We start from the raw sequence: 26,809 nt of genomic DNA, 5'->3' as shown, positions 1-26,809 counted from the left end.
CTAATGGAACTTTTGTTTCGACCACTCTTTTTCGCCGAGCGAAAATAAATTATTGGGCAAACGTGGTTGACGGAACGATGCAGCGCGGGACGATTGAGAGTTGATTCCTTTGAAGTGGCGTGTTCAAAAGGGATGATTGTGTCTGAAAGAATTAATTTGACGAGATAAATCGTCCTCCGTGCGTTATCTCTTTATAGGTGTTGATCATTATCGGTAAAAACATTTACGGTAAATGAATGTAAACGAATAATCAGATAGAATGAAACGAATAATTTTTTTCAATCTTATCGAGTTTTGAAATTAAATAGATAAAAGGCGTTTATATTCGAGGAAATTTCAATAAGTTCATAACACACCTACCAGCGACCTTAGTTGTCGCAATAGCAATTTCATCACATTTCCACAGGCAAAAAAGGAACCTCTCCAAGTCACGAGTCACTGAATCACAACATAGTCCTATTGCATTCTCCTAAATGATGAATAGGCTTGATTCTGGCTTTATTTTTGCCAGCTGAAGCATAAATGAAAAAAGCCAGTGCTGCTATCAGAACAAGATTGAGAATAGAGCAATCAAATTGCGTATAAAATGATATTTCTGTAATAATTTACTTAAATGTTAAATGTCTAAATTATTAGTATGTAATCTTCTTGGTAAAAATCTACTATTATCGAAACAAAATTAACAATAGAAATATTTTGTTAATTATTTCGCGTTAAAATTTCTCCAATTGAATTGAATAGAATCAAAATAAATAAAAAATAAAATAGTTTTCCCCAATTTTTTCCCCAAAATTTCATCAAACTCTTTTTTCCGTTCAAATTTAATCATATTTGCTCTATTTTCACATTTGACGACTTCGGCTCAGAACGTAGCTAATTTAGCACAAAGTGCTGCTAATTTATATTCAAGCATTTAACGGTCAGACCACGAGTCGCCTTTTGCGTCATTAATTTATTTCGTTGCGTCCAGTCTCTCCTTTTCTTCGCTTGTATTCGTCGCCTGATCGCTTTTCTGCCCGAGACGTGTAGTCTATCGTCCGGTGCCCGGTTTTAAATCTTGTTAAATCGCGACAACCGTTCAAACGCAACTCAGCTCGAACGTCAATGCATGTGCATGTATCTTAAGACGGCGTCAAATCGCTCGTAAAATCTAATAACGACACGTCGGTATCGGTTTCGAAGGACAACTAACAAGAACTCGAGACTCTCGTTCGTGAAAGCGGATGTTTACGTGTATGATCATGAATATTCGCTTATTTTTAATGAGAATCGATAAATGAAACGCGTAAAAAGATTTAACACAATAACTTGTAATAAAAACAGTTGGATTGAAATGAATGGGACTGCTATTCAAATGAAAATGCAGATATATGATACTAAATTCTAACATCTTGATATTTGATCTTTATATATTTTTATCTTTGTATTTGATATTCATTTTATTCTAAAAATTACGAATTTTTATTCGTTTAATATAAATTTTTTTTACGAGAAAATTACGTATAAAATGCAAAATTTAATAATTAAATGTTTCATTCAATGATATATATCAATTATAAACTCGAAAATTTTTTATTGTCAAAATATTATTTGTGCATAAAATATATCAAATTAAAAGTTTTATCAAAATTAAATTTTATCAAAATCAAGACAATTTGATTGTTAATCAATGATAAATTTATGTATATTATTTATACATTTTTCATGTTACTATTAACATTACAAATATTGTCAATCACTAATGACAATATTAGCGCTTCTCGCTTTTACAAACGTCTTCGTCCTGTTCAGTGATCAAAAGAGCTCTTACTTAGCGACAACTTTCCCTTTTCAAACGATCGCAGAGGCGTCTGCGCATGCGCGCTGCACACAAAATTGTCGTGTATGCGCGCGCCGCTAATGTAACGCGACAAATATATTACGTTATAAGATCATACCGCAGTTCGATTTCACGAACCGCAGAAACGCAGCATAGAAAGCTGCGTTGAGTATATAATCAAATAAATTCTTTTTCTATCGAATTATAAATTACATATAAATTTATTCAACGCCTACGATATGCTTTTCTTCGGATTTTTCTCTTTTTTTATCATGTCATGAATAAGAATTTCCTGAACTTTGAAATATATATATATAATAATCGATGGCTTGAAATAAGTAAACTCTTATCTTCATATTCGTGAATTATGTTATGCACGTGTCAATACTTGCGTTGATAAAACGTATAAGGCGTATAAAGCGTTATAAGGCAGGTACAAAGAAATACTGTGATTTTGCATTATTATTATACAATTCGATAATTTTTGATCCGATAAAACGATACAACATAATTTCATTTAATAAAATTAAAAAAAAAGTTCAAAATTAAAATATGTCTTTCTTGATCTTATTTTCTAGTTACATTTTATTTAATAATAATTCGTATTATTTATATTTAAAGTTACATAGCAAATTATGTTTAATTAAATATAATTATTTCTTCTTGTAAAACTATTCAACTTTGCATCACTGGAATGTAATAATGACTTGAAAAAACATATGTGGCATATGTGTTACATACATCCGTATTTTTATATCATTATTCATTACTACAGATATTTTTATATTTCACAAAACATCCTATATGTTTAAATATAACTGAACAAAAATTATAATGCAAAATTATTCATTTGAAAATATAATTAATAATTAATTAAATTAATATTAATTTTCTTTTTTCTGTTTCTAGAACAAGACCAGCCAGAATCCTACTATACAGTTCCTAGGAAACGAAGGGGTAAGTCAATACTACTTTTCATTATTTACATATTCGATACGATTGTGCGACACGTAGAAATTTTCGACTTTTCTGTTCGTTCGATTATAATCACAATCGATATCGTACGAAATATTACAAGATCTATCGTTTATTCGCGACCAATCATATAAATCAATATGAATATTGTTTTTTTTTTTTTTACATAATTTGCTACCTAAACGAAACATAAGCGATATTTATTAAATATTTATTAAGCGATAATATAAATATTTTTAATTCGCTTTTAGGAAGGTTATCTTAGTCATTTATGCTTCAGCTTATCGTGTTTAATGTCGTAAATCGGACAGATAAATGATTTTGAACAAATTTCGCAAGTTCGTTAGTTTAAAAACATCTGTATAAACGTTGTTATCTTTTATAGATTTAAAAAGAGAAATATTTTACTTCTTTTATAATAAATATCTAATGTGATATTTTGCAATACGTTTGATTCATTCTCTAAACACGAATTTAATATTACTTAAATATCATAATACAATTTTCTTTCTTGTAAAAAGATAAAAAATTTTATCTCCTAATCTTAAAATGATATATATTTTCGAAATTTTATTAAAAATCATTATCATCCTGATTTTTTTGAACATTTGAAACACCAATAGATTTCACTTCTATTTAGAATTATAAAAATCTTATAAAAAATTTAAAGCAGCTATCAAAATTTTTTAAAATTTCTAATAGAAAACCATGATGAATCGAAGAATTTTTAGCTTATAAAATTTATGAGATCCAAGATCGTATAATCGTAACCCTTCCGAGAAACTACCGAGAGATTTAAAAAAAGCCGCGTTCATGTAATCACATTTGCAAGACTAGGAATAAAAAAATTGTCCTCAAGCGCATGCGCCAGCTGCGCAACACATGAACTCCTCATAGTTTCCGCGCGTTTTCCGCGAACCATCATTAGCAATCGTTAAACTTTTCTTGGAAATTTTTCTGTCTCTGTGTATTGGATCGTGAGAATGTCTTCGAAATTCGTTATAAACGCTTTGAAATTCATCACGGGTAGCATATTGAAAAACTGTAAAATATTAGAGTAGGCGAGAAAAAACTACGAGTGAGGTTATGTTCGTAAGACAGATCGATGTACGAATGAATATTGATTATAAAGTTTGAAGATTATCGAGAAAGTGTACAGATATATAGATAAATGAGGCTTCAGAATGAAAATTATTTTATGATTTATAATAAATCATAGATAAGACTCTGACATATTGGTATTATACATATGTATAAAATATTCTAGAGAAAGATCTGGAAGTATTAAAATTTTACTATCTAATGAATATACGTAAAATGAATTCCAAGGATTTTATTGGATATATAATGTGTAATAATTATAAGAAACACATACATAAAATATATTCATAATCTTAAAAATAAAAAATAAATCTTATAAATAATATCTTCCATTTAGCGATATCAGTCAACAATGACGAATCAAAATGTAAATATAGAAGAGAAAAAAATCTTAGATGCGACGTGATGCGACAGAAATTCAAAGAGCTTAGACATTCAGAAACGAATAAATAAGCAAGAAAATTGTTCTCGTCTCTTTTTTTCATCAATGTTATAAGAAGGATAGTAGATAATGTATAGTAGAAGGCGAAAGGTAGTCAGGTGGTTCCTTACGAGAGATCCCTTTGTAAAAAGCAGCGAGAGTGAGAGGCGTGACACATCATCGATCGCGTGCACGATCTCCTGTTACAAGATACACATATACCCACATGCGTGTGAAAATATTTCGACACGGGATCGGAGGATCGGCGGCGATACTGCGCGTGTCCGTAGGCGTGGCCAGGCACAGCGTCGAAGGTTTCTACTACGGTGAAGGCGATCGAGGTCGTTCGAGCAAGGTTATACACCATTTTCTCCCGTGCCGTTCGTTGATTCGTTCATTCGTTGATCATTTCGATCGTTTCTCGAATAATCGCCAAACGTGGCGGTAAAGTCGACAGCCTGATTCCTCGGTCCTTCGCGACTCTCGTGATTTTCGAAGGCTGAAAGAGATCGTGTTTCGAGGTTGCATCGATTCTTGACGTCTTGGTTCCGGGATCTTGTGAAACTCGATGATCTTGGAATGGATTATCACTTAGCTTGAGACGGATTGCTTCTAGCATATATTTTTTCTAACATTTCTTTGCGGTTTTATATGCAATTGTGTAAAATGTGTTTTTTTTAAATCTTGATTCGATGTAGAATATTTAATCGAAATTTTATTTTTCATCAGAATTAGAAATCTAATATATAAATATATTAACATATATAAATGGAAATATTCAAGAAGTTAAATAAATATTTATAATACAAATTGGATAAATCATTTAATATATCGATCATATGCTTGAAATAAAAAAATCTGAAACGTGATCAGTAATAAAATTCTCAGAGAAAACGTGTAATTCGATATTTTTCTAAATCAAATGATATTGGTTATCTCATAATACTATTTATCTATATTGTAATTTCAATACTGGAAATCGATTCGTCAAGATTTGAAAAATTTGAGGATATTTGCAGAATATTGATTTTTTAGACGGACAAATAAAATACAATTAATCATATAATATTTTTAATTACCTCGTGTTTATTTCTTCGTGAATTGATGAAATACTTGGATGATTTTTTTTAAATGTATTTTTTGAGATATACATTAAAACAGCATACTCTTTATCGATAATACAATATAATAAATATAATAAATTTTTTGAATCAATAGATATATGCACAAATATAAATGAATCTTACGCATGCTTTATAATTTATTAATGAATGAACGTTGCATTTATTCATTTAGATCAATATTATTTTACATTTCCTGTTAGAATGAATACATTTATTCATACATTTTCTTTATAATCAATGAAACAATATTCACTTTTTCAACAATTCAAAAATATCAAATGAAATTAGTTCTCTATGTAACTTTTAACCAATTTCTGAGGAAGCCCTTTTCTTTCGATTTCTACGAATTCAAAAAGGAATACAAAGATGCAAAGATTTAGGAGTTGAGGCTAAAAAAGTCAAAGAGATATAAATATCCAGTCCAATGTTCCAACATTTACAAGTCTGCCAAGTCTGTTTTACGAACGTAGACGCCGATTATAATATATGCAGAGCCGAAAAAAAGTAACCTTGCCACCACTCGTAAAAGCTGTTGCACGCTCCTGGCCACGTCGTATCCTTTCACGAAGCCGTTGTTAATCACAGATTCGAAATCGCTTCTCCTTATGGAAGGAAGAGAAGGTGACCGACCTGATCGCATCTTCGTCCGGTCGCGCTCGAGTTTTCGGGCGTGGCTGACTGTCTCATCGATTAAGCGCCGTTTCGTGACGTTGCTTCAAGGGAGCAACGAGCAAAGAAAGCCCTCGTGATGAGAAAAAAAATTCTTTGATGTTGATTTATCGTTGATTATTTATAGCAACGTTTTATTTTGATGTCATCCGGTGTAGAGTGATTTTTATGAAGATAATCTTTTTAATATTTGATATTTATTTGTTGAATTGATTTAATGTTTAGTTGAACTGGTTGATTCGAAAATAAAGATATCGAGGAAATTCAAGATTAAATTTTTGATAAATAAGTATCAAGAATATTTCAAACATAATAATAATATTATTATTATTCTTTCCTTTTAGAAATACATTAAATTGTATAAAAATATACAAGATTATCGATTAATTTTAGGCAAAAAAAAAAAAATAATAATAATTTTCGAAATGGAAATTCAAATAATAAACATCTTTCTGAAACATGTTGTTAAAACCAACCTGCAATATAAAAAGACTTCTTCAATTTTTATTACACCATCAGCAGATAACTGAAGATGATAATAGAAACGAAACTTCCAGTTTTCAGCATCATGCATACAAAGTTCTTTCTTTCCATCCATTTCATCTTTTATGTACCCCATAATTTAGGATAGTAATAGAATAATATTTCTAGGAATCAAGGCGAGCGAAGCTCGAAACTAATGGATCTTGTGGATGAACACAATGAAATAGTAATAATAATCACCTGTTGCGAGGATTGAAAAGAATACCGTTTTCTCTTTATAATGGATGCAGAAATAAAAGCATCCGTAGCCTTGTTTTATTAAGGCTTCATTCACATAACTGATTCTGTTTAGCCGCATTTACTCTGGTTGCTTTATCCTGACCTTTGACTGGCTTCCACTCTGGAAGATCCCCAAAGATCGATGCGCCTGTGTTGACCTTTTCGCCATGCTGCTGCAATGAAACAAGCACACCTTAGGGCCATTCTCGTTTCAAAAGCTTGTAGAAAATTATTTTCTAATAAATCACTTCCAGTTTTAGACATATCATATTAAAGTATATATTCTTTCAATATCTTTGAAATAAAAAAAGAATAAATAAAAATTGAATTTATATTTTTTTTCTATTGAGATAAAGTTGGGAGAAAAATTTTAATTTAATTTCGTCTTGACTAATTCTTGTGCTATTTTATACACAATGTCTGCCATGGAATCCTTGGAACCTGGATAGAAAGTAGTAATGTAGTTATCCAAGTCGCCAAGAAAAATCGCATTGAATATTTATTCACTGCAAGGATTTTCACTAGTCACGTGTAAATCTTGTTTTCTTCTTTTATATCTTTATAAAATCGTATATATATTTGAATTAGATTTTTTTCATTAGATTTTTTCGAGAAAATAGGTATAAATAACTTTTACACCGTTAAATAAATATTATTTACTTTGAATATTCTATTAATTTATTACAATATCGCTCGATACCATAGAAATTGTGTCAACTTGCTATTAAACGAACAGAGGTGCTCAATGCAAATGCCCCAAAGCTTTTTATTTGTGCGTCGAAACGAATTCGCACGGTTATCGCGAAACCCCAAACGCGCCACCTAGGGGCACAATTTAAAAATCAACAAACTCGCAGGATATCGGGTGTTATTACACGGTCGAAGGGATTTCCAGTTGCACGGCTTCTCTCGATGCTTGTGTGCCAGGAAGCTGCTGTTAAACGCAGCCACTCTCTCGCATCCGGGTATTTTCCTCGCGCCAGAGCAGATTCCAGTTAAATCTTTCTTCCTTTTTCTCTCTCTAACGCGTACGTACACATCCGTCAAGCTTAATCCGTTGTCATCTCGGGCCAACGGAGACCGTTCGTGGATTAACCACATTTCTATATTTTCTCGATCCACGACAAACGACAACCGAGTCACGCAGGCGTTCTCTGTTTTCTCTCACTTCGTACGTTGTCAACCTCTTTCGTTCGTCCAACTCTGTCTCTTTTCCACACTTTTTCACTCTTTCTGCGCGATGGTTTATCATATGGTTATTTTCAGCAACGATCCTCGTCTTTGGAAATCCCGTTTTCTTTTTCTGTCCACGTTCTTTTTTTTTTTTTTTTCCCCGTAGTATTTTCCCATTTAACGCCTCGTTTCGCGAAAAAAATTTCGCCCAAGTCAGTACAGGATATATAATCAAACAGACAGTTGGAATGAACCATCGACCGTGACATCTTGATATTTTCGAGCTTGTGATTTTTTACTTATTTATAGGCCGTTATATCGTCAGTGTTGCTCGTTAATACGACCGTTACGAAGACGTGGCGCTGCAGCGTCCGTAATAGAGGCCAAGTACACGCCATCCACGTGCATTCGTCAGCGCACTCTAGCGTCCTCATGGATCGCGTGTGGCGCTGGTTTCTCTAGTTTGCTTTGTCCATGGCTTTGTTTCTTTGCGTGTACGTGAATTAACATTTTTCCGTTCAAATCACGTATATATATATATATATATATATATATGTTTTATATCTTATTAAAAGTATTGTTTAATGTCTTTATATTTTTACAAAAAATATTTTTATGTTTTTTAATAAAGTATTTTAATAATTTAGGTTAGATTTTTAAATTTTTTAATACGTTTTCAGTGTTTTTATTCGAAAATATAACTGATTCGAATTAAAAAATATATTAATAAAATCGCTTTTAAGAGAACACCTGAACTTATCTCTTCTCGATATTTTTTATCGATCGAATTTATCAGATGAGACTGTTTTTCTTTGTTAAAGATTATAAATGTTATTGTATGAATTCGAGTTGCTTTTTAAAAAAAACTTTTTTACTGTCAAATAATAAAAAATAATTAATTATGTCATTATTTTATCTAAGTTGATAATAATAGAAACTTATCGTAATAATCGTAAAATAAAATAGATTTATTCATTGTTCAATAATTCAATGGTCAAATTATCAAAGATAAATGAAGTGATAGTTGTGTAAGTAAGTGGTTTGCACGTGTCGGAATTCGGGTGTGTAGAAAGTATTAGATTGAATGGCCGAGGAAAAATCTAAAAGCGAAATTTTATCTATATTATGCGATGTAAAAAAACTTACTATACAAACTTTCACACGACACGCGCACACAATTATTACACGTATGAAAGTAAAGTAATCGCAGTTTTAATTATACTATCAAAATATATAATAAGAAGAAGAAAAAGCGATATGCATGGGTTGATGAAAATCAGATCAAATTTTTTTATATCTATCTAACAAAGAAATCATCATGCACACAGTTCGGTATATATGTGATCTAAATGTTTTTTTTTTTTTTTCCTTTTTTCACCGCTTCTTTCTTCCTTTATATATTCTTTTCATCATGGATTTTACCATGAGTAATTATATCAATATAATTCGCTTATTTAGTAAGTGTCCTTGTCGCGGCTGACGTATCCAGGAAGAATCGATTTGTGTCTTGACCGATTTGTATTCGCTTATTTTCCATTTATTCGTATATATACGAATACGTATATATATATATATTCACAGCAGCAATTTCATATGTAACAATACGATCGCACTGTCTATGTGTGCGATAATCTTTTTTGCTCGTTCGTTGGAATACATTCCCTTTCCTCTTGCTCTTCGGTTCAAACTACTCTCTCCTTCTCCATCTCTCTTTCAGTCCGGTCGGAATTTATCTTCGTCCTCAATGCACGTCGTTCTCTTTTCCATTTTGACGTTCCTTGTCGAAGTATAATTTCACGTGCTCTCGCGGTTTTTGCGCTCGTGTAAAGTGCTTACGTATTTCAACGATAGCAACGGCCTTTTCGTACGTACGTGTATGGTTAGCATACACGTAGAGCGTGTGCACGCTTACCTTCACATTGTTGCCTTTCACTCGGTTTCTTACTGTGTCCGCTATGTATGTATATTTTATCCAAGAACAGCGCGTTATTGGCTCCGCTCGACAAACGTCAAGACACAAGACGTTGGCTTTTGGCTTTTTTTCGAAAGTGCCGCAGGTTGCTACCAAGAACATGTTGTACCGGGAAATCATGGGATATTCTCAGACGTGACTTAAACTTGATTGGAAACGCGTTCCTATAATCGATCGTCGCGCATCTCTCTTGCGACATTTCGTGTAACTATATGCATTTAAATCTTCCTGGAAATGTTGAATTATCGTGTATATCTTGATCAGACGATGTTTTCCTGGATAATCAATCAAATCTTATTATTATTTTGTTTATCGCGTTTTGATTAACTTATCGGATCCATTCAACGATATGAAATTTCCAACGTTTAATTCGCATTTATTAAAGAATTTATTGATTTCGTTCATGTTACACGCGTAACAGTATCCCAATTCTCTTTACATGGGAATACTTCGTTCGAATCTTGTGAATCGCGGCGAGTATTAAAGAGTAAAATGCGAAGCGGGAATCACCTTTGTATCCGGTGGCAGCCGGAAACTCCATGCGTTTTATTGTCTTTTTCTCTCGCCGGTTGCTTCCTCCTCGCGTGTTTTCGGATCGAGGGCTACTCCCTACACGCACGAAACTCACATTTCTTTTGCTTAAGGCGATATTTCATGACACGCTGTTGTAACAGTTACTTTTACGCATGACCCACTTGCTATTCCAACAGTCGAATCTAAGTACTACAATAAAAAGTAGGTCACTTTGAAGTAATTGGCGGTTTCGGCGGTGTTAACATTAAACTAGCCCAGACTGGAATGGATCTTCGATGGCCATCTTACGGCCAATGGAACAAATATTGAAACGTTATTAGTTATATTAAACTTTTTGTTCCGTTATATTTTCCTCTTTCACGATTACGAGAAATGATTTGCGTTATCTCAGATTTTCTTATCTACAAATTGTAGCAAATTATGTACGAAAAGAGGAATGACATAAATAAAGAAAAAATAAAGATCACGAATCAGATCAAGAAAAACTTTCCAATTTTGATATTCTCAAAATCCTTGGAATTAATATAATACTTATTATATCCTATACACAACAAAAAAAAAAAAAACATTTTGATCGTCATTATTATATTCATTACAATTGAAAGCAAAGAAACATCTTCCTAAATTTATCTAATAAATAATAATAAATTTAAAAAAAAAAATTAAATTCTTGAAACGAATCTCCATGAAAAGGGTGTTAAAAATCAATGAAAGATCTTTACTTGATTCCTCTCGTAGCATCCTTTAAAATGTAGTCTTGAAAACTGCCCTATCCCAGCGTTCCAGTTGCTTTTATGATGAGCGCATGGAAACGCGGCGTAACGAATCACGATGGTCGGCCGGCATCGACAGGATCCGCGTCGAATGCGGGACATTTTATATAGGTGTATCTTCATCGTATATGCGGCCTTGCACGTACGTAGACGATATATGCGGGTGTTGCGCTCTTCGCCATTAATTTTCTCTCCCTTTTTCGTTCATCGTTCATTCACGCGGCGCGTTACGTGCCTGTGACGTGCCCGATAATATTCCGTGTTACACATGCGCATTCGCATGTATTATCTTGGCTCTCGCTCTTCTCAGAAATTACCGGCATTTTTCTAGCTCTTTTATTTTTTTCTTTTTTTGCAGCTCGTTGAAATACAGATTGAACCGTTTGTATAGAAACGGTCTAAAGGATAATGCGTGGGCAATGCATTATTTATTTTTATTCGAATATATCACCATTTTGATATACGTACGCGCAAAACTCTGTAATTAAGGTGATTAAATTTAAGTAATTTTAAGTTGAAACTAAAATGAAATAAAAATACTCGATTTGAAAAAATGGATTTTTAAATTATTAATTACTCCATGTTTAAATTACGTATAACGAATAATTGCTTTTTGAATTTGTTATGTGTATAAACAAGTAAGTAATAGAAATCAGAAGCATTTCTTTCTTTCGTACCTGTTAATAATATTTTCATATAATAATAGTAATAGTAATATTTAAATTATAGATAGACACAGACTGACTAGTTTTCAAACTTGAGAACACAAATTTGTCTGGAAAAAAAGAATTAAAAAGAAAAAAAAAATTTATTAGTTTCTTTTATCGTACCTGATAGTTTTGCAAATGCATCATTAATATTTTCGTATCGTGGCAATAATAATATATCTAATCTAATGTCGTGTCCACGAAACGATAACGCGTATCATATATACATATATATATACTTATGTTTTAGTGTCATAAAATAAAATCGACGCAATATACAGTGCGTGAACAATTTGCTTTCTCTGACCGTTTCGAATTGTTGCTTTCGCCTTTGATTTAAAGACAAAACCGAACAGGTTCGCCGACGATAGAAAGGAAGCAAATCTTCGATGCACACGCCCGTTCTTCGAGAGTTTTATAACTCGTCTTTTGAACTGTTCGAGAAATGCTGGAACATGCATTAATTAGGGAACTCATAATCGACATAAGCAAAATACTTGATATGCGTGATAAAAATTCGTATAATATGTATTACATGGATGATTGCGGACGAAATGGTCGAAATTCTTAATAAATTTCCGATGCTCGTAACTTTATTGGAAATAATATTTAATTTTAATCAAACGTACCGATTCGTCAGAATTCGTATTATGCATATTGATACGATCATAAGACGAGATTATAAATATTAATTTCTCATTAATTAGAATTCTGCCTCTTAAAATTTTTTTTTTTTTTTTTTTTTTGAAAAAACACATTATTCTCCCTGAATATAAAGAATCGCTGACCTAAGACAACGAAGAATACGACAGCCACATATTATTATCTTTTGGAGGATTAATATACGAGGTTTTTTTTTTTTTTTAAGCATAAAATAATAATATAAGTAAAAAGAGGAAGAATGTACACTTTCAATTTTCGATTAACGGTGATTTGTTTAAATTCTATCCGAATTCTCAAAAATTATGTATCACGAGAAGTCGATGACTTCTTAAATTCCGTCTTTTTCCAACGATTCCAACCTTTATATAATCAAGTTGCGAAGCTTCTTGCGACCGACTCGAATGAAATAAAGAAACGTTGAAAATATCGAACCGTGAGGAACGAGAGTATCCAGAAGATAAAAAGGGAAATGATTTTACGACGAATTTTTTTCTTTTTTTTTTTTTTTATCCATCAACTTTATCTTCTTCATTTACTATTGGCGATACATAATACATTGTGATCTTGTCGTCTTGTTGGCCAATCGTCGATCGGTCTTCTCACCGCGTCGACTTATTATTATTATTATTATTATTATTATTATTATTATTATTATTATCATTACGTTAAATGAAACAACATAATGGCGAAAAAGGAGGGGGAGGGGAAAGGCGAGCACCGTCTCAATTGGTCAACAGGCGAATAAAATTCAACTGGCAAACCGCGATGTCTGGCAAAACTGGTTCCAAAGACCTTTGCCAGGCTACGTTCCCTCTTACCAGTTCGCCAAGCCGCATGAGAAATGTGTCCCTGCTTCAAGACCGAGTGTAATATCGCGGACTGTTCGGAAATAAAGGTAGATAGAGGTGTGTTAAAAATTTCCATGAAAGTGGAAATCGACGAGGCGCGTGAATGGAAGGCGATTTCTTTTCGCGCGAATCTCTTTTTTTCTTTTTTCGATTCTTCTTTTGCTCGATAATTTTTTATTCTGAATCCGTTTTTATATCCCCTCTGTCAAGCCAAGTGTGTTACATTAAATAGATTTTTCGAGTAATTATACTTTTTTCATATACGCTTTATTTGCGTAATGATAAAATTCTTCGTATAATTCTTCAGATAATTTTTTTGACTTCATCAATGGCAATGTTACGAAGTTTCAGTTTCTTCTCTCGGTGTCTGGCTTATGGAAATTCGAATTGGAACCGATTAATTTTATTTCGATTAATCTGAAAATGTTTCGAATTAATCTAATTTAATTATTTTGAAATTTGTATTGTCGTCGCTTATCTTTACCGCATGCACAGCGTGATTGGTGACATATAATTTTGCAATTTGTCCGTGCGTCACGATACATGGGTAAGTATCCCAGATAAAGATGTTCGAAAGGAACATTGTTCCTGAAGAATTTCTAAGAATCGATTGTCAATGGAACGAGCAAATTGGAAATCAATTACGTAAATTCTATTAGTCATTCGATATGACTCATTGCGCATTGTTCAAGTAGTGAAATTTTTACGTTAAAAATAAAATTTGTATACGCGTTGATATGAAAGTTCGATAAAAACTTCACGATGCGATTAACATAACTCGTGATTCAAATAAAAACTTTACACCTTGTATCTTACATGTTATATCTCGGTTAATTTTTTAGCAGACTTCGTATAGACTCGTTGCCTTCATTGGACTGTGTAGAATTCTCCTCTAGAATATAAGACGTATTATTAAGGGTAATTAATCACACAAACGTTCTTACCTCGCTCAATTAATTCCCCCTCACTTTCAAATTTTTCCTATACGAAATTTATTTATTTATTCTTTTTTTCCTCGAAAGTTCGCCAACAATTCTATCACCATATTCTCTCGTCGAAAATTACTACCACGAACCACCCTTATCACCACTCAATCCTATGAGTTTCCCGATGTAAAAAAATTTCTCTTCGACAAACAAAATTCCCTCTCGAGATCTGTGAAAAGTTACTTTTAAAACCGTCCCTCCCCCTTCCCCTCTCCTCCCTCCCCTTATCGACAAAAAACCCAACTCCGATAATTTCCAACTCTTCGTATTATCTGTCTTGTCGATTTTCAATTTATCGATGGAAGAAAAAGAAGAGAGAGAGAGAAAGAGAGAGAGAGAGAGAGAGAGAGAGAGAGAGAGACTACCATTCCCTTAGGGAGCATAACGCGGCAAAGATAACGCTCCTAATGGAAAATCGACGACCGAGTCTACGACGCCATCGCGAACTCTCGTCGACACGGTTGTTTGATCGGCGGCTTATCTAACCACTCTCCCCCGTTTTTGGCCCGTGCGTGGATAATCCGCTCGAGCGGTGGATCGAATCGAGAAATGCTCAGCTCAGACCTCCTCGTCCTTGTAAATCACGCAAGTTGCAATTTGGAACGCCTTTATCTTTTTTAAGCGGTGTGCGCGTATAGAGGTCTCGGTGACGAGGGAACGGTCCCACCGAACGATCCGAAACCTGTAAAACTGGATTCCCCCTTGCTCGTGTGCGATATACACGTCGAAATTAGCCAGCCGCTTCTCGGTCGACCGGCTGATATCATCGTCGAGCTCCTTCCACCCGTGTGTCCCGCTTCGATTCTCAGCTTCGTTCGATTTCATTCTCGATCGTGTTCATCCTATTTCCATGAATTTTCACGAGATGGATCCCTTATCGTCATCTGTCGCGCGAGCAGGATTGATATGCTCGTTCCCGTGAAATTGTCAATGCAAAGTTTCTACGATCTATTTGAATATTTAAGTACACGGGGTGTTGGGAGTTTTAAAACGAGGCTTAATTATATCTCTTCTCGCTTCATCTAATCAAATTGGTAAATAAATTACAATCCGTGTATTTGTTTCGACTTCTGTAGAATTGAATCCTTCAAAGGTGTCTCCATATGTTAATATCCTGTATAAAAGTATCGTATATTCAAAAACTTGAACCGAGTATGGAACACTTATGAAATAGTGAAATCAAAATTTAATAAATTATAATCCGTATATTATATTCGTGTACCAACTTTTGTTTCGACTTCTGTAGAATTGAATCCTTCAAAGGTGTCTCCATATGTTAATATCCTGTATAAAAGTAGTATGTAAAAGTATTATATATTTAATATATATTTAAAAACTTGAACTGAGTATGGAACACTTATAAAATAGTGAAATCAAAATTATAATCCTTCAAAGGTGTCTCCATATGTTAATATCCTGTATAAAAGTAGTATAGTAAATAGTATGTAAAAGTATCGTATATTTAAAAACTTGAACTGAGTATGGAACACTTATGAAATAGTGAAATTAAAATTTAATTTCGACAAGGTTTCATTACAGTTTGAAGTTCTGTTTTATATTTTGAACAAAAGTCAATGGGGAAAAAAGTTAAAAAATTCAAATGGATATATTCAAATATCGTTTCATTGCGTATAGTTATCCAATTTTTACATGTATTTGAACGTATCACGTTGTGCTTATATTACAAATACAACTGTTATTAAGCTCTTGTTGTTGCTTGCATTTATAGATACTCGAGCTTGAGTATCGGGATACCCATTCGAGTATCCATTCGATTCAGATCCGAATTGGAATGAGATTTGAGTGTCGAATACGTCGAGCTAGTAGCTCGGTAAATTATCGTGTAAGTGATTCCTCGTGAATTTTACGGTCTCGTAATGTTATGAATGAATACTAAAATACGAGAAGCCGTGGTATAATGGAATATGAGGATACAAGATGCGTTCTAAAAAAGATAATAACGCAAGTTTGCTTGGGTTGCGTGGCTCGATAAGCGAACTATAAGATATCTTGGCTAAGGATTTACGGGCGTGTAAACTCGAGTTGTCTTAAAATCACAAAATTATATATACTGCTTAGTATTTTTTAAATTGATTTATATTCACCTGTGTATTATCGCTAGCGCATATTTCTTGCGAGTAATTTATTCACGATACATATATGATGTAGTTAGTCTTTTGTTGCTCATAGAGCTACTGTTTAAACAAGAATGAAGAATGGATTTCATTCTTTTGCTGTTTATCTAATATATATATACGCTTTGTTGAAAAAAAATACGTATGCAAACATTGCAAGAAGTGCAAGTGAAAGTTATTTGAACTTTAGAAGCGGTGTGCAGAATATGAAGAATTTCATGAAAACGAAGTTGGAACAACAGAAGTGAATACCAGAGTGGATAAAAATGGAATGAAAAAGAAAGTTGTATGAAAATGAAGATTATTTCTAGAAACAGTGTCTCGTTAGAAAACTTCAGTTAAAAGAAAAAGAATAAATTATAAAAATTGTTTGTAATCTTAAAAATTCTAATCGATAAAAAATTAATCGAGAAACAGAAGAGTAAATCGTAATCTCGATTATTACTAAATATATATATGAACGATCGCAAGTAAAGAAATAAAACGAACGAAAAAAAAATTCTTCCAAAGAATTTATTCGCGTTGCCCGTGATTCATGCCGGTCGATGCACCCCGGCTGTTTAGCCTGTTGCGCCCATGTTGGGACAAACATAACCTCTATGTCACCGATCGTTCTCATAAATCGTAATCTGCAACTCACCGTGACAAGTGCAGAGCAGAGATCAGAAGTATCCAAGGCCATCGAGGGGTGGGATTCACACAGGAAGGAGATACGCAAAAGAGAAACATATTACGAACGCCAACAGAGAAGCATATTAGCATAACGTGAAAATGCTTTGTATACATCGTGCATACATGACATTACATAATTATTCTCAACAAAAATAAATAATAAAGTTTATCTTATGTGTTATTATACCTCGATAATAAACTCTTTTGACTTGGCGCAAAACTTTTTCAAATTTTTAAATCATCTTTCCAGAATTTAATTAATGTAAAATTAGAAATATAACAATATTGAAAATTTTCAGTAATTGGGCGTAAGACACATTATTCAAGAAGAATTAAATAAATATATAATAAACTGTGAAATTTTTAAATCATCTTTCCAGAATTTAATTAATGTAAAATTAGAAATATAACAATATTGAAAATTTTCAGTAATTGGGCGTAAGACACATTATTCAAGAAGAATTAAATAAATATATAATAAACTGTGAAATTTTTAAATCATCTTTCCAGAATTTAATTAATGTAAAATTAGAAATATAACAATATTGAAAATTTTGAGCAATTGGGCGTAAGACACATTATTCAAGAAGAATTAAATAAATATATAATAAACTGTGAAATTTTTAAATCATCTTTCCAGAATTTAATTAATGTAAAATTAGAAATATAACAATATTGAAAATTTTCAGTAATTGGGCATAAGACACATTATTCAAGAAGAATTAAATAAATATATAATAAACTGTGAAATTTTTAAATCATCTTTCCAGAATTTAATTAATGTAAAATTAGAAATATAACAATATTGAAAATTTTGAGCAATTGGGCATAAGGCAGATTATTCAAGAAGAATTAATTAAACGAATGATGGAACGGTTCACGCGTTATTTGTTCCTGGGCAATTGCTTCCAAACGATCGTTTTAAGTATGCAAGACGCGACACGAGCCATGAATATTAACCGTTGGATCAGGACCGTTCGATGCGATCCCTAATTGCAGGGCAAAGAATTCGAGAGAATCGAGCAATCGCGATCTCATCCGAGAGGATACACGTTGGATAGAAAATAAACGTTAACGAGTGTTCATGGACTAGTTAGCTTCCTGTTATCGGGTTTATTAATAAGTAATAATCGTACTTTCGTTCGTTGAATAGATTGCGGCAGTGTCTATCTTTAGAAAGGTTGGCACATGATAGTGCTTATTAATTAGGAAGGAATCTTAGGTGTCTTTTTAAGATGATAGGGTTGAAGCTATTACTTAAACCGGTTTTGTTATATAAATATCCGAATATCGGGTGAACCGGTTGGGTCTGATTGTTTGATCTTTGGTTAGATAATAGAGACAAAAGGATCGAATCGTCGTGTACACCAGTGTTTCCCAATCTGAATTCTGGATCATTTCAACTATTGTTAAGAAATATTCCATTTTTCAATCCACTTTTAGTGAAGAAGCTAATACAACTAATAACAATAAAAATATAGAAATTACATTAAATTATAAATATCTTATTTCATAATTGAATATATGATTAATTAATTATTAAAAGAAAAGAAATTTATACAAAACTACATTCTTAATGTTCGTTTGCACGCTTCTTCTTTTTTGTAATATCAATAATATAATTTGCATCGTGAACTCGATTAATCAAGAAGAAGAAAATAAACTAAACTAAAGATGAATATGTAATTATATTCAAGCGCTTAACAGCAACTCGTTCGATCTTATTTCCACAAAAAGGAAAAGAAAAGTGTCTTCGTTTATTCAATCTCACCATCTCATCAACTTTTAATCTCCTTCCACCTATACTTAACAAATACTCGATCCACCGATCAAACGCCATGACACCTGAGTTTCACTCATAACCACGTTGGATACGCATACGAGAATGCTAATCGTGCACCCTCCAACCACTCCAGATTCACTGGAAATCAGCCTGCTTCACGTGTATATAACTACCCATCGAATCCAAGTTTTTCCATGCTCGAGATACAATTTTTCCAAACCCTATATCTATAACGTACATACACAGTATGTATATACGCGCAGTATAGCAAAGAACTCCACCCACGCGCTCTGGAAAGAACGAGGCTCTCGTTCGAGCACCGACTCTTGCCTACACTAGCCTCCTCTCTCTCCCTCCTTCTCTTTTTCCGCGTATGACACTGTACGGAAGGTTGAAGGAAGGCGCACACGAGTGGTTTCCACGGTACGACGCCGACGGGAGCTATCGGCGAGGAGAGCACGTGCTGCACGCGAACCGAACGTGAGGACGATTTTGCATGAAATATGCAGGCCCGTTTCTCTCCTCCGCCGCGTCCACGGCTGCACACTTCTTTACCCTTTTTTCCCCTCGTATCCGGCTCGGCCAAGACTCTATAATGTACACTCCACTTCTGTATATTCAGTTTGCACGGTTTCCCTGCGGAACACTGGTTTCTCTCCAACCGGGTTTTCCTGCTCTTTCTACTACACACGCGTGGGTACAAGCACGGCTCATCTGTGTGCTACGAGCCATCTGTCTTTGCCTCCCCCCTACTTTTCACGGTTTTTCTTTTCTCTCCCGTTCGTGCACCTCTTTTTGGTAGCTCGCTTTTGTCGTTGCCCTGGGACTGGATTATTCGTTTTCATTTAATTCAAGGTAATGTTGGAGAGATTGTTTATCGGTAAATACACGATCTCTTCGTGTTTTATTGTTGTTAATATTTTGACGAACGAGAAAATTAAGTTTGTATTTAGATAATTTTTTCCCCTTGAAAAAGAAATTGAAAGGATTTTGATCGTTGTACGGAGATAAAAGGTATGAATAAAGTAGAAGTAATAAAAGAATAATATAATAGGAGCGATAAAATTTATCGGAAATATTAAAGATCAAGATATGCTATTATTAATTAAGATAATTAAATTAGATAAAGCAACAAAGTAATAGAAAATGAATAAATAATAATTTTAGAAGAGCATCATTACAATCAATCAATTAAATAAAATAATCCTATGATCTTTTCCATTACTTCCAACTACCCTTTCAAAAAACGTTTCTCCATTTCGACCGGCAAGTCCGGCAAAAGATTCCTTTTCCCTCTTCCGGCCTCTTTTTCTCGTCTCCCCTCGACGAAGGGGCAACGCGCGCCCTCGTTCGCCTCGTTCTCTCTCTCCTCGACGTATCGAGAACCCCTCCTGAACGAACGCATGAATATTTCAAGGGTCCGCTTCCAGCCAACCAGGTTCACCTTCCCGCTCATCTTCTCCTTCCGCTGTTTTCCACCTTTGCCACCGGTTCGATGCACCGTTCGAGGAAAAGCGATACCGAAACGGCGCGTTTACGATCCCGAATCCATGATTTTCCAAGATGGGTGAGTATCGAACGATACTTTTACCTCGACGATTCACCGATTTATTATACGATGCAATTTAGCGGATTGTAGTTTAGTAGAGTAAGAGTAAATATTTTTTTTTTTTAAGTTTTATATCGTAGAGAATAAATTAAAAATACGTGGATAAATTATATTAATCATATTATACGATCACTCTTCGTATCGTTCAAAATGATCTATTGATTTCTATTGAATTAATATAAGAGTACTGCGTAAAGTTTAGACGTTAAATATCAGTTTTTCGATAGGAATGATCGAGAAAAGGATCGAATCGATACGAAATCGATCGAAGAACTGTGTTCGATCGCGCGCCGCGTCATGGCGGTAGACGTTTAAAAAAGATTTTGTTTGCGTCAGCCGGATACCGTTAAACAGATTTTCGGATAAAGATCCATTAGTTGATGGGTGCCGTTAGAATCGTCAAATAGACTGCACAAAAGTAGCGGTATCTATTGAACGAAAGAAAAGTTGTAAAAGAAATTGTATTATTCCTATGGTCGTGTTCGTGACGCCTCCACAATTCGATTCGGATAAAATTAAAATATATTTACAGCCTAACTCTTGTTCAGATTAACATTTATTTTCAAGACTAGAAATTACCGCGTAATTATCTGCAAGTTATCTTATGCACTCCTCGCTAACTCCTTCATAAAACCCTTTTCTTCTCTAAAAACCACTTTCGTTATCCATTAACCCATCCTCCTCCTCCCCCTCCCCCCCGACTCGCTATTCACACGAGTATATACCACTACTTCTCTAATATACCACTTCCTCCTACGCTAAGCAACCCCTGCGTCAACTTTATTATTTAAAATCCTCACTCTCGCCGCCTCAATTCCCCTAACCACCTTGCATTTGAAGCAATTTTAATCGACATCCATCTCACCCCCCCTCCCTTATAAACATCCCTTTTTTTTTTTTTTCCCTCCTCGAGCAACGTGTTGTACGACCTCTTCCACTCGACAACCACCGTCTTCCACCGCCATAACCTCGAAACGATGATCACGAATGACAAGCGTGTTCAACGAAGCATCGATGAAAGTCGGTATAATTAATCGCGAGTAAACTCGCGGTTTGCTGTCTGGCTGCGTGATTGGTTCTCGAGAAATTCATCAACCGTGTCCATATTGAGAATTGCGACGCGCGTGGAAAGGGTTGGAACTTACTACTTGGGGGAGGAGGGAGGAATAAAATACGATTATCGATCGTTTAATCCAGAGGAGACGCACGTCTTCCCATCGTGATTATCTTTTTCCATAAGCTGTTGCCCTCCGCCTTGTCCGACGTTCGACTAATCGATCGTGTAACGTCTCCAGAGTCGCCTCGTAGACGCCGACACCGACTCCTACGGCGGCACTCTTTTCCGGTTAGGAGGTGCCTCTCGTTGAAACGTTTGTCGCAACATGAAGGTGCGTATTTGTGTGTGTGTGTGTGTGTGTGTGTGTGTGTGTGTGACAGTGTGACGAAAGTTTGCTTCTTTCTTTTTTTTTTTTTTTTTTTTTTTAAGATTTGAGGAATTTGAGATTGTATTTATTTCTAACATCGTAAAATTTCTTATATACGGAATCTGTGTATTCTTGATGATTTTATTTGCAAAAATTGTGCAAATCTAAATAATTACGTAATTTCAATCGATCAATTTGATTGCTATATAATTGTTTAATAATGATCACTGTGTATTATAAATTTTTTCTTTTAATGAGCTAAATATTTAAAAAGGATTAAGAAATTAATAAAAATGAACGTAATTGTAAAGAAAAGTTAAATGAGTCATTCATGAAATTTCTATATCACGTGAGATTTTTTATCATAAGAATAGTTTTATTTCTCTTCTACGCAAGAAGAATTGATTCTTTAAGACTTTTATGAATGTTTCTTAGTGTTGTTTCTTACGTTTCTTCGTTCGAATCTCTCGATTGTTGAAATTTTCGATCTGTTCGATCATTGCGAATACAGTTATCGAAAAGTTGACACGTTTAAATCGGTTATCATCGGAGAATAGCTTTCTTTCTAATTCTGAATCTTGATCGATAGAAACAGATCAAGCAACGGGTCATTCCAACGCGAACGATCGTGAGAGGAATTATTCTTACGAATAATCATCGTGTCTTGAACTCAACTCAAGTACAAAGATAAAATTTTTTATAATTATATTATATAAAGAAATACATGAACACACCAAATTCGAGCGTTCAACATTTTCTTATCTAAACACACTTCATAACAGAATTGCCACCGGTAAATTTGTGTCGTTTTTGAACCATTAAAAATGTGTGTATAATTTTCATGAAGTAATATAATGGAGTAATTAACGAGACTGTTGAAGTAAATATGGATATAAAGACACGCAAATTGAGAGAAATATGTATGGAAGATGTATAGGAAGGTAAGGACATTTAACCTCTGTCAAAGACAGAAAAAGAATTTTTTGAGACAGAGTCAATGTGCCTTATGTGAGATAGTTTTTCATTTCTCTTCAAATAAAATGATTTTATTAAATACAAAAAGTTAAAAGTTTTAACTTTAGAACATACACTATTTTATACACGTTAACTAATTACATCTTACCATTATATTTTAAATGATGTACGAGCGCAAATATTTAGTACTACGAAAATGAAATATAAAACAATTGTGTCAATATCCTTGAAGAGGTTAATATACCATGACAATCATAAATTGACCAGCGGACGGTTGTCTCGCTTTCAGAGTCCTCTAGTAGTGAAATCCTCGCAAGGTCGTACGAGCTCGAACGATTTAGGCCGGAAATTCCGCGTGCGATCGTGCGAGTGCGACCAGTAGAAACGATCGTTCGCACGCGCGCGTGCCTCTGTATCCTACATACTGCGTTACATCCTTTTCTTACACTTTCGTTCTTTCTCCCTCCAACGTACCGATTGCTCTATCCATCTTCCTTTTCCCAGCCAAGCCTTTCCTTTTCTTCCATCCGTCTTCCTTCGTTCCGCATGCTTTCTCCTCTTCTCCGTCTCTCTTCCTCCGTTTCATTCTGTCCCTATATACGTCTATCTTCTTTTTCTCTTAATCTTATCTCGGTTTTTCGTGCTTCCTCTCCTTGGCTTTTTTTCTCTTCACCTTAGCTCTTAGCTAGGTTTTCGCATCTTCGTTCGAAACAAGGATTTCGAATTTGTTCCTCGTGAGTCGAGATCCTGAATATACACGTGTAGTTGCTGAAATTCCGAATTCATTACTGGCGTGTATGACTTTCACTTGCCGCTACTGCCGCCAAAGACGTTGCGACGCATAGATTCTTCGCACGCATTGTGCGTCCAGGTTTCCCGCGAATCAATCACCGTGCATTGGATTAACCCGATTTTTTTTTTTTTTTTTTTTTTTTTTATAAATGATAGTATAAATGATAATAGAGGATTGCGAGGTTAAAAGGAAACTACTAGGGTTTTTATTATTTTGCGTAGGGATTTTTTAGTGAGATTCGTGAGTACATATTTTTTTTTTTAATTCAACGTAGGATTAATATTTGTGCAAGAAATCTAGAAAATGAAGGGAATTATTTTATTAAGTATTTTTTTTTTTTTTTAATGTATGTACATAAACGTATTTTCTATATTGAAAATTATTGTTTCATAAAGATAACGAGATAGATAATGAGATTTCTCTTTCTCTCTAATTTCATCTTGATGTGTGCGCCCAAAATTATAATCGATATCACATTTTCGCAACACGCAGGGTTGTTAGGCATAATTAAAATCCTTTAATTAACACGTCTGATTGGCTACTTTTAGCTGGGAATAGATCGACCGTGACTCGATAATATTGTTGCTGGCTTCTGAACAATACGTCTCGCAATTTCAGTCATGGAAAGCTATGCGGTGAACGTAAAATGGTTTCGCCCTCGTCTCGAATTTCTTCATGTGAAACTCCGTTTCTTTTTTGCTTTTCTATTTATTTTTTTTTTTTTTCCTTCATTTAAGTATTTTTCGTCTTATTTAAGGGAAAGTGAACTATCGTTCCGGAAGAACGATAGTGGTTCACTATAACATTGTAATGGTTTATTGTAGCGTTCACCACGTGGACGTTCTATTATAAGAATTTAATCGTTAATCGAGATACGATCACGAACAAACAATTTTATGCAAAAATATTTTCAAGATCTAGCAGTTAAGAGATTTGTTTAAACATTTAAAAATTTCATAAGAGTCGTAAATCATCGATTTCTATATCTCAAATTAGTTTCATTTGAAATCTTTGGAAAATTATGTTACAAAATTTTATATGATATAAATTTATTAAAAATCAAAATAAATAGTTTCGTATTAATTTAAAACTTGTCGAATTCGAATATTTGTTTCATTGAAAAAACAGAAAATGAGTATGATTTTACCCGTTTCCTGTTGCGAGATGAAAACTTGAAAAAACCGGAAGAAAGCTAGAACTATTACAAAAACAGAGTCGCTTAAATAAGCGGCATTATGACATTTGCACACTGAACACCTGCGCATTCTTTGAATGCATCAAAAGGATTACATTCACGCCCACACACGTACAACATACTTCACAAATCGTCGTACATAACGTTTCTCATTGTCACGTCATACTTCTCATAATTTGGCAATTATTCTTCCTGTCTTCTACTTGTATTACACTATTCAGATTCCTTGCTACTCGTCACATCATCTTTCCTTCTCCCTAGAATTATTTTGTTTGGCCAAAAAAGCAACGTAAAATTATTACGATTCTGTATCGATCAATTTAAAAAAGAAAGAAAGAAAGGCATTAAGAAAGTTAAGAAAATACATTATGCAACAATTGTAAGGAGGATGCTTCGCAATTCCTAACATATCTCCATGGAAAATCATGCGATTTGAAATAGGATCGATCGTCGAGCGGAAAGCACACGCGTCGTGTTTCTGCTCGAGGATCGCGAAAACTCGGGGTCACGTTACAAATTCCGCTCGTCGTTGGATATATAGAGTACCAACGATACAACCAAGTTGTAAAATTAATCATATGTCGAGCAGTTTACGGATGCTGAAACATGTTGTGATGCAAAACATCGACTTAACTGGTGTGTTTAAAATTAATCGCTCGCAACGTTGGAAATGATGTTTCAGCAACGATTGTGAGCCATTTACTTAAACTCGCCGCTTAAATCGATACATCTATTTTCAATTCATCTGGATTAAAGACCAGTTTAAAGTAATTATCGTACGTTGGACAAAGAAAAAGTGGAAAGGAAAAATATACAGTTCTAGGTGCGAAGTGTCACGTTTAATATTGTCTCTTAATGATTTAATTTATTATCGATTGTTTTATTCGTTTTACCACTATATATATATATATATAATATGTGAAAACAGACGTCACAGACTCGAATATAATCTTCATCCCTTAGCCACCTCGCGTTATCTTATCGCCTGTGTTTGCAGAGCGGGAAAATTAGCCGCGGGGCGAGGTTCGGTTTATGCAAAACAAAACTTCCCCGTTGCGTTATCTGTTTCTGTCGTTTAAAATTCATCATTCAGCAAGCCGGGAACGTGACGAAAACGATAATTTTCTTGTGCTTGTTTTATGGAAATGAGTGTATTATTAGAAGATGGAAGGAAAAAAAAAAAAAGGAAGAAGAAAGAAGCGATTAGATTGAATTGTCGTTTATAATATACATAAGTAAATTATTTCTGACTATTGAATGGAGTTTCGAACATTCATCCGGGATATATTGATCGATGTACACAAAATAAATAAAAAAGTTTTTTTATTATCGCGTTTGGATTTATTTTTATCGAGAGAATTTCATTCATTCGTTCGTTGATTCTATTTATAGAAAGATAAGATGAAAATTTTAGAAATTTTAAATTTCTTGTCGTCGAATGTTTCCTTGTCGATAAGTTTAGATTTCTGAACTTTGCCGACCGATTTGTTAAATAAATTTAAATAAGAAAATTTATTATAAAATTCAAATAATATATAATGTTGGACGTGACTCATGGAACAAATCATCTTACAAAACAACTTACCATTTAAATCTTCTAAATGATAAGACTCAGATAAAAGCTTTGAAACGAAGTTGTAAAGTGACATAAACATGTCTTAATGATAATACTAATGAGTTTTATATCGTGTTTAAA

At 33.8% G+C, this 26,809-nt stretch overlaps 1 protein-coding gene across 2 annotated transcripts in view; it reads left to right on the top strand.

Moving 5' to 3' along the window:
* Su(Tpl) (Suppressor of Triplolethal) overlaps positions 1-26,809 on the top strand; it is a 113,618-nt gene that overhangs the window by 40,823 nt on the left and 45,986 nt on the right. For both annotated transcript variants that reach the window (XM_003693882.4, XM_086907312.1), the window contains exon 2: positions 2,729-2,776. In XM_003693882.4, coding sequence (XP_003693930.2) covers positions 2,729-2,776 — 48 coding nt within the window. The remainder of the gene's footprint in view (positions 1-2,728; positions 2,777-26,809) is intronic.

The sequence above is a fragment of the Apis florea genome, unplaced genomic scaffold (genome assembly GCF_048593485.1).
Source record: "Apis florea isolate Af1SG1 unplaced genomic scaffold, ASM4859348v1 contig_2839_pilon, whole genome shotgun sequence".
In the NCBI taxonomy this organism is placed as follows: domain Eukaryota; kingdom Metazoa; phylum Arthropoda; class Insecta; order Hymenoptera; family Apidae; genus Apis; species Apis florea.
This window is presented reverse-complemented; position numbering and strand designations above follow the sequence as displayed.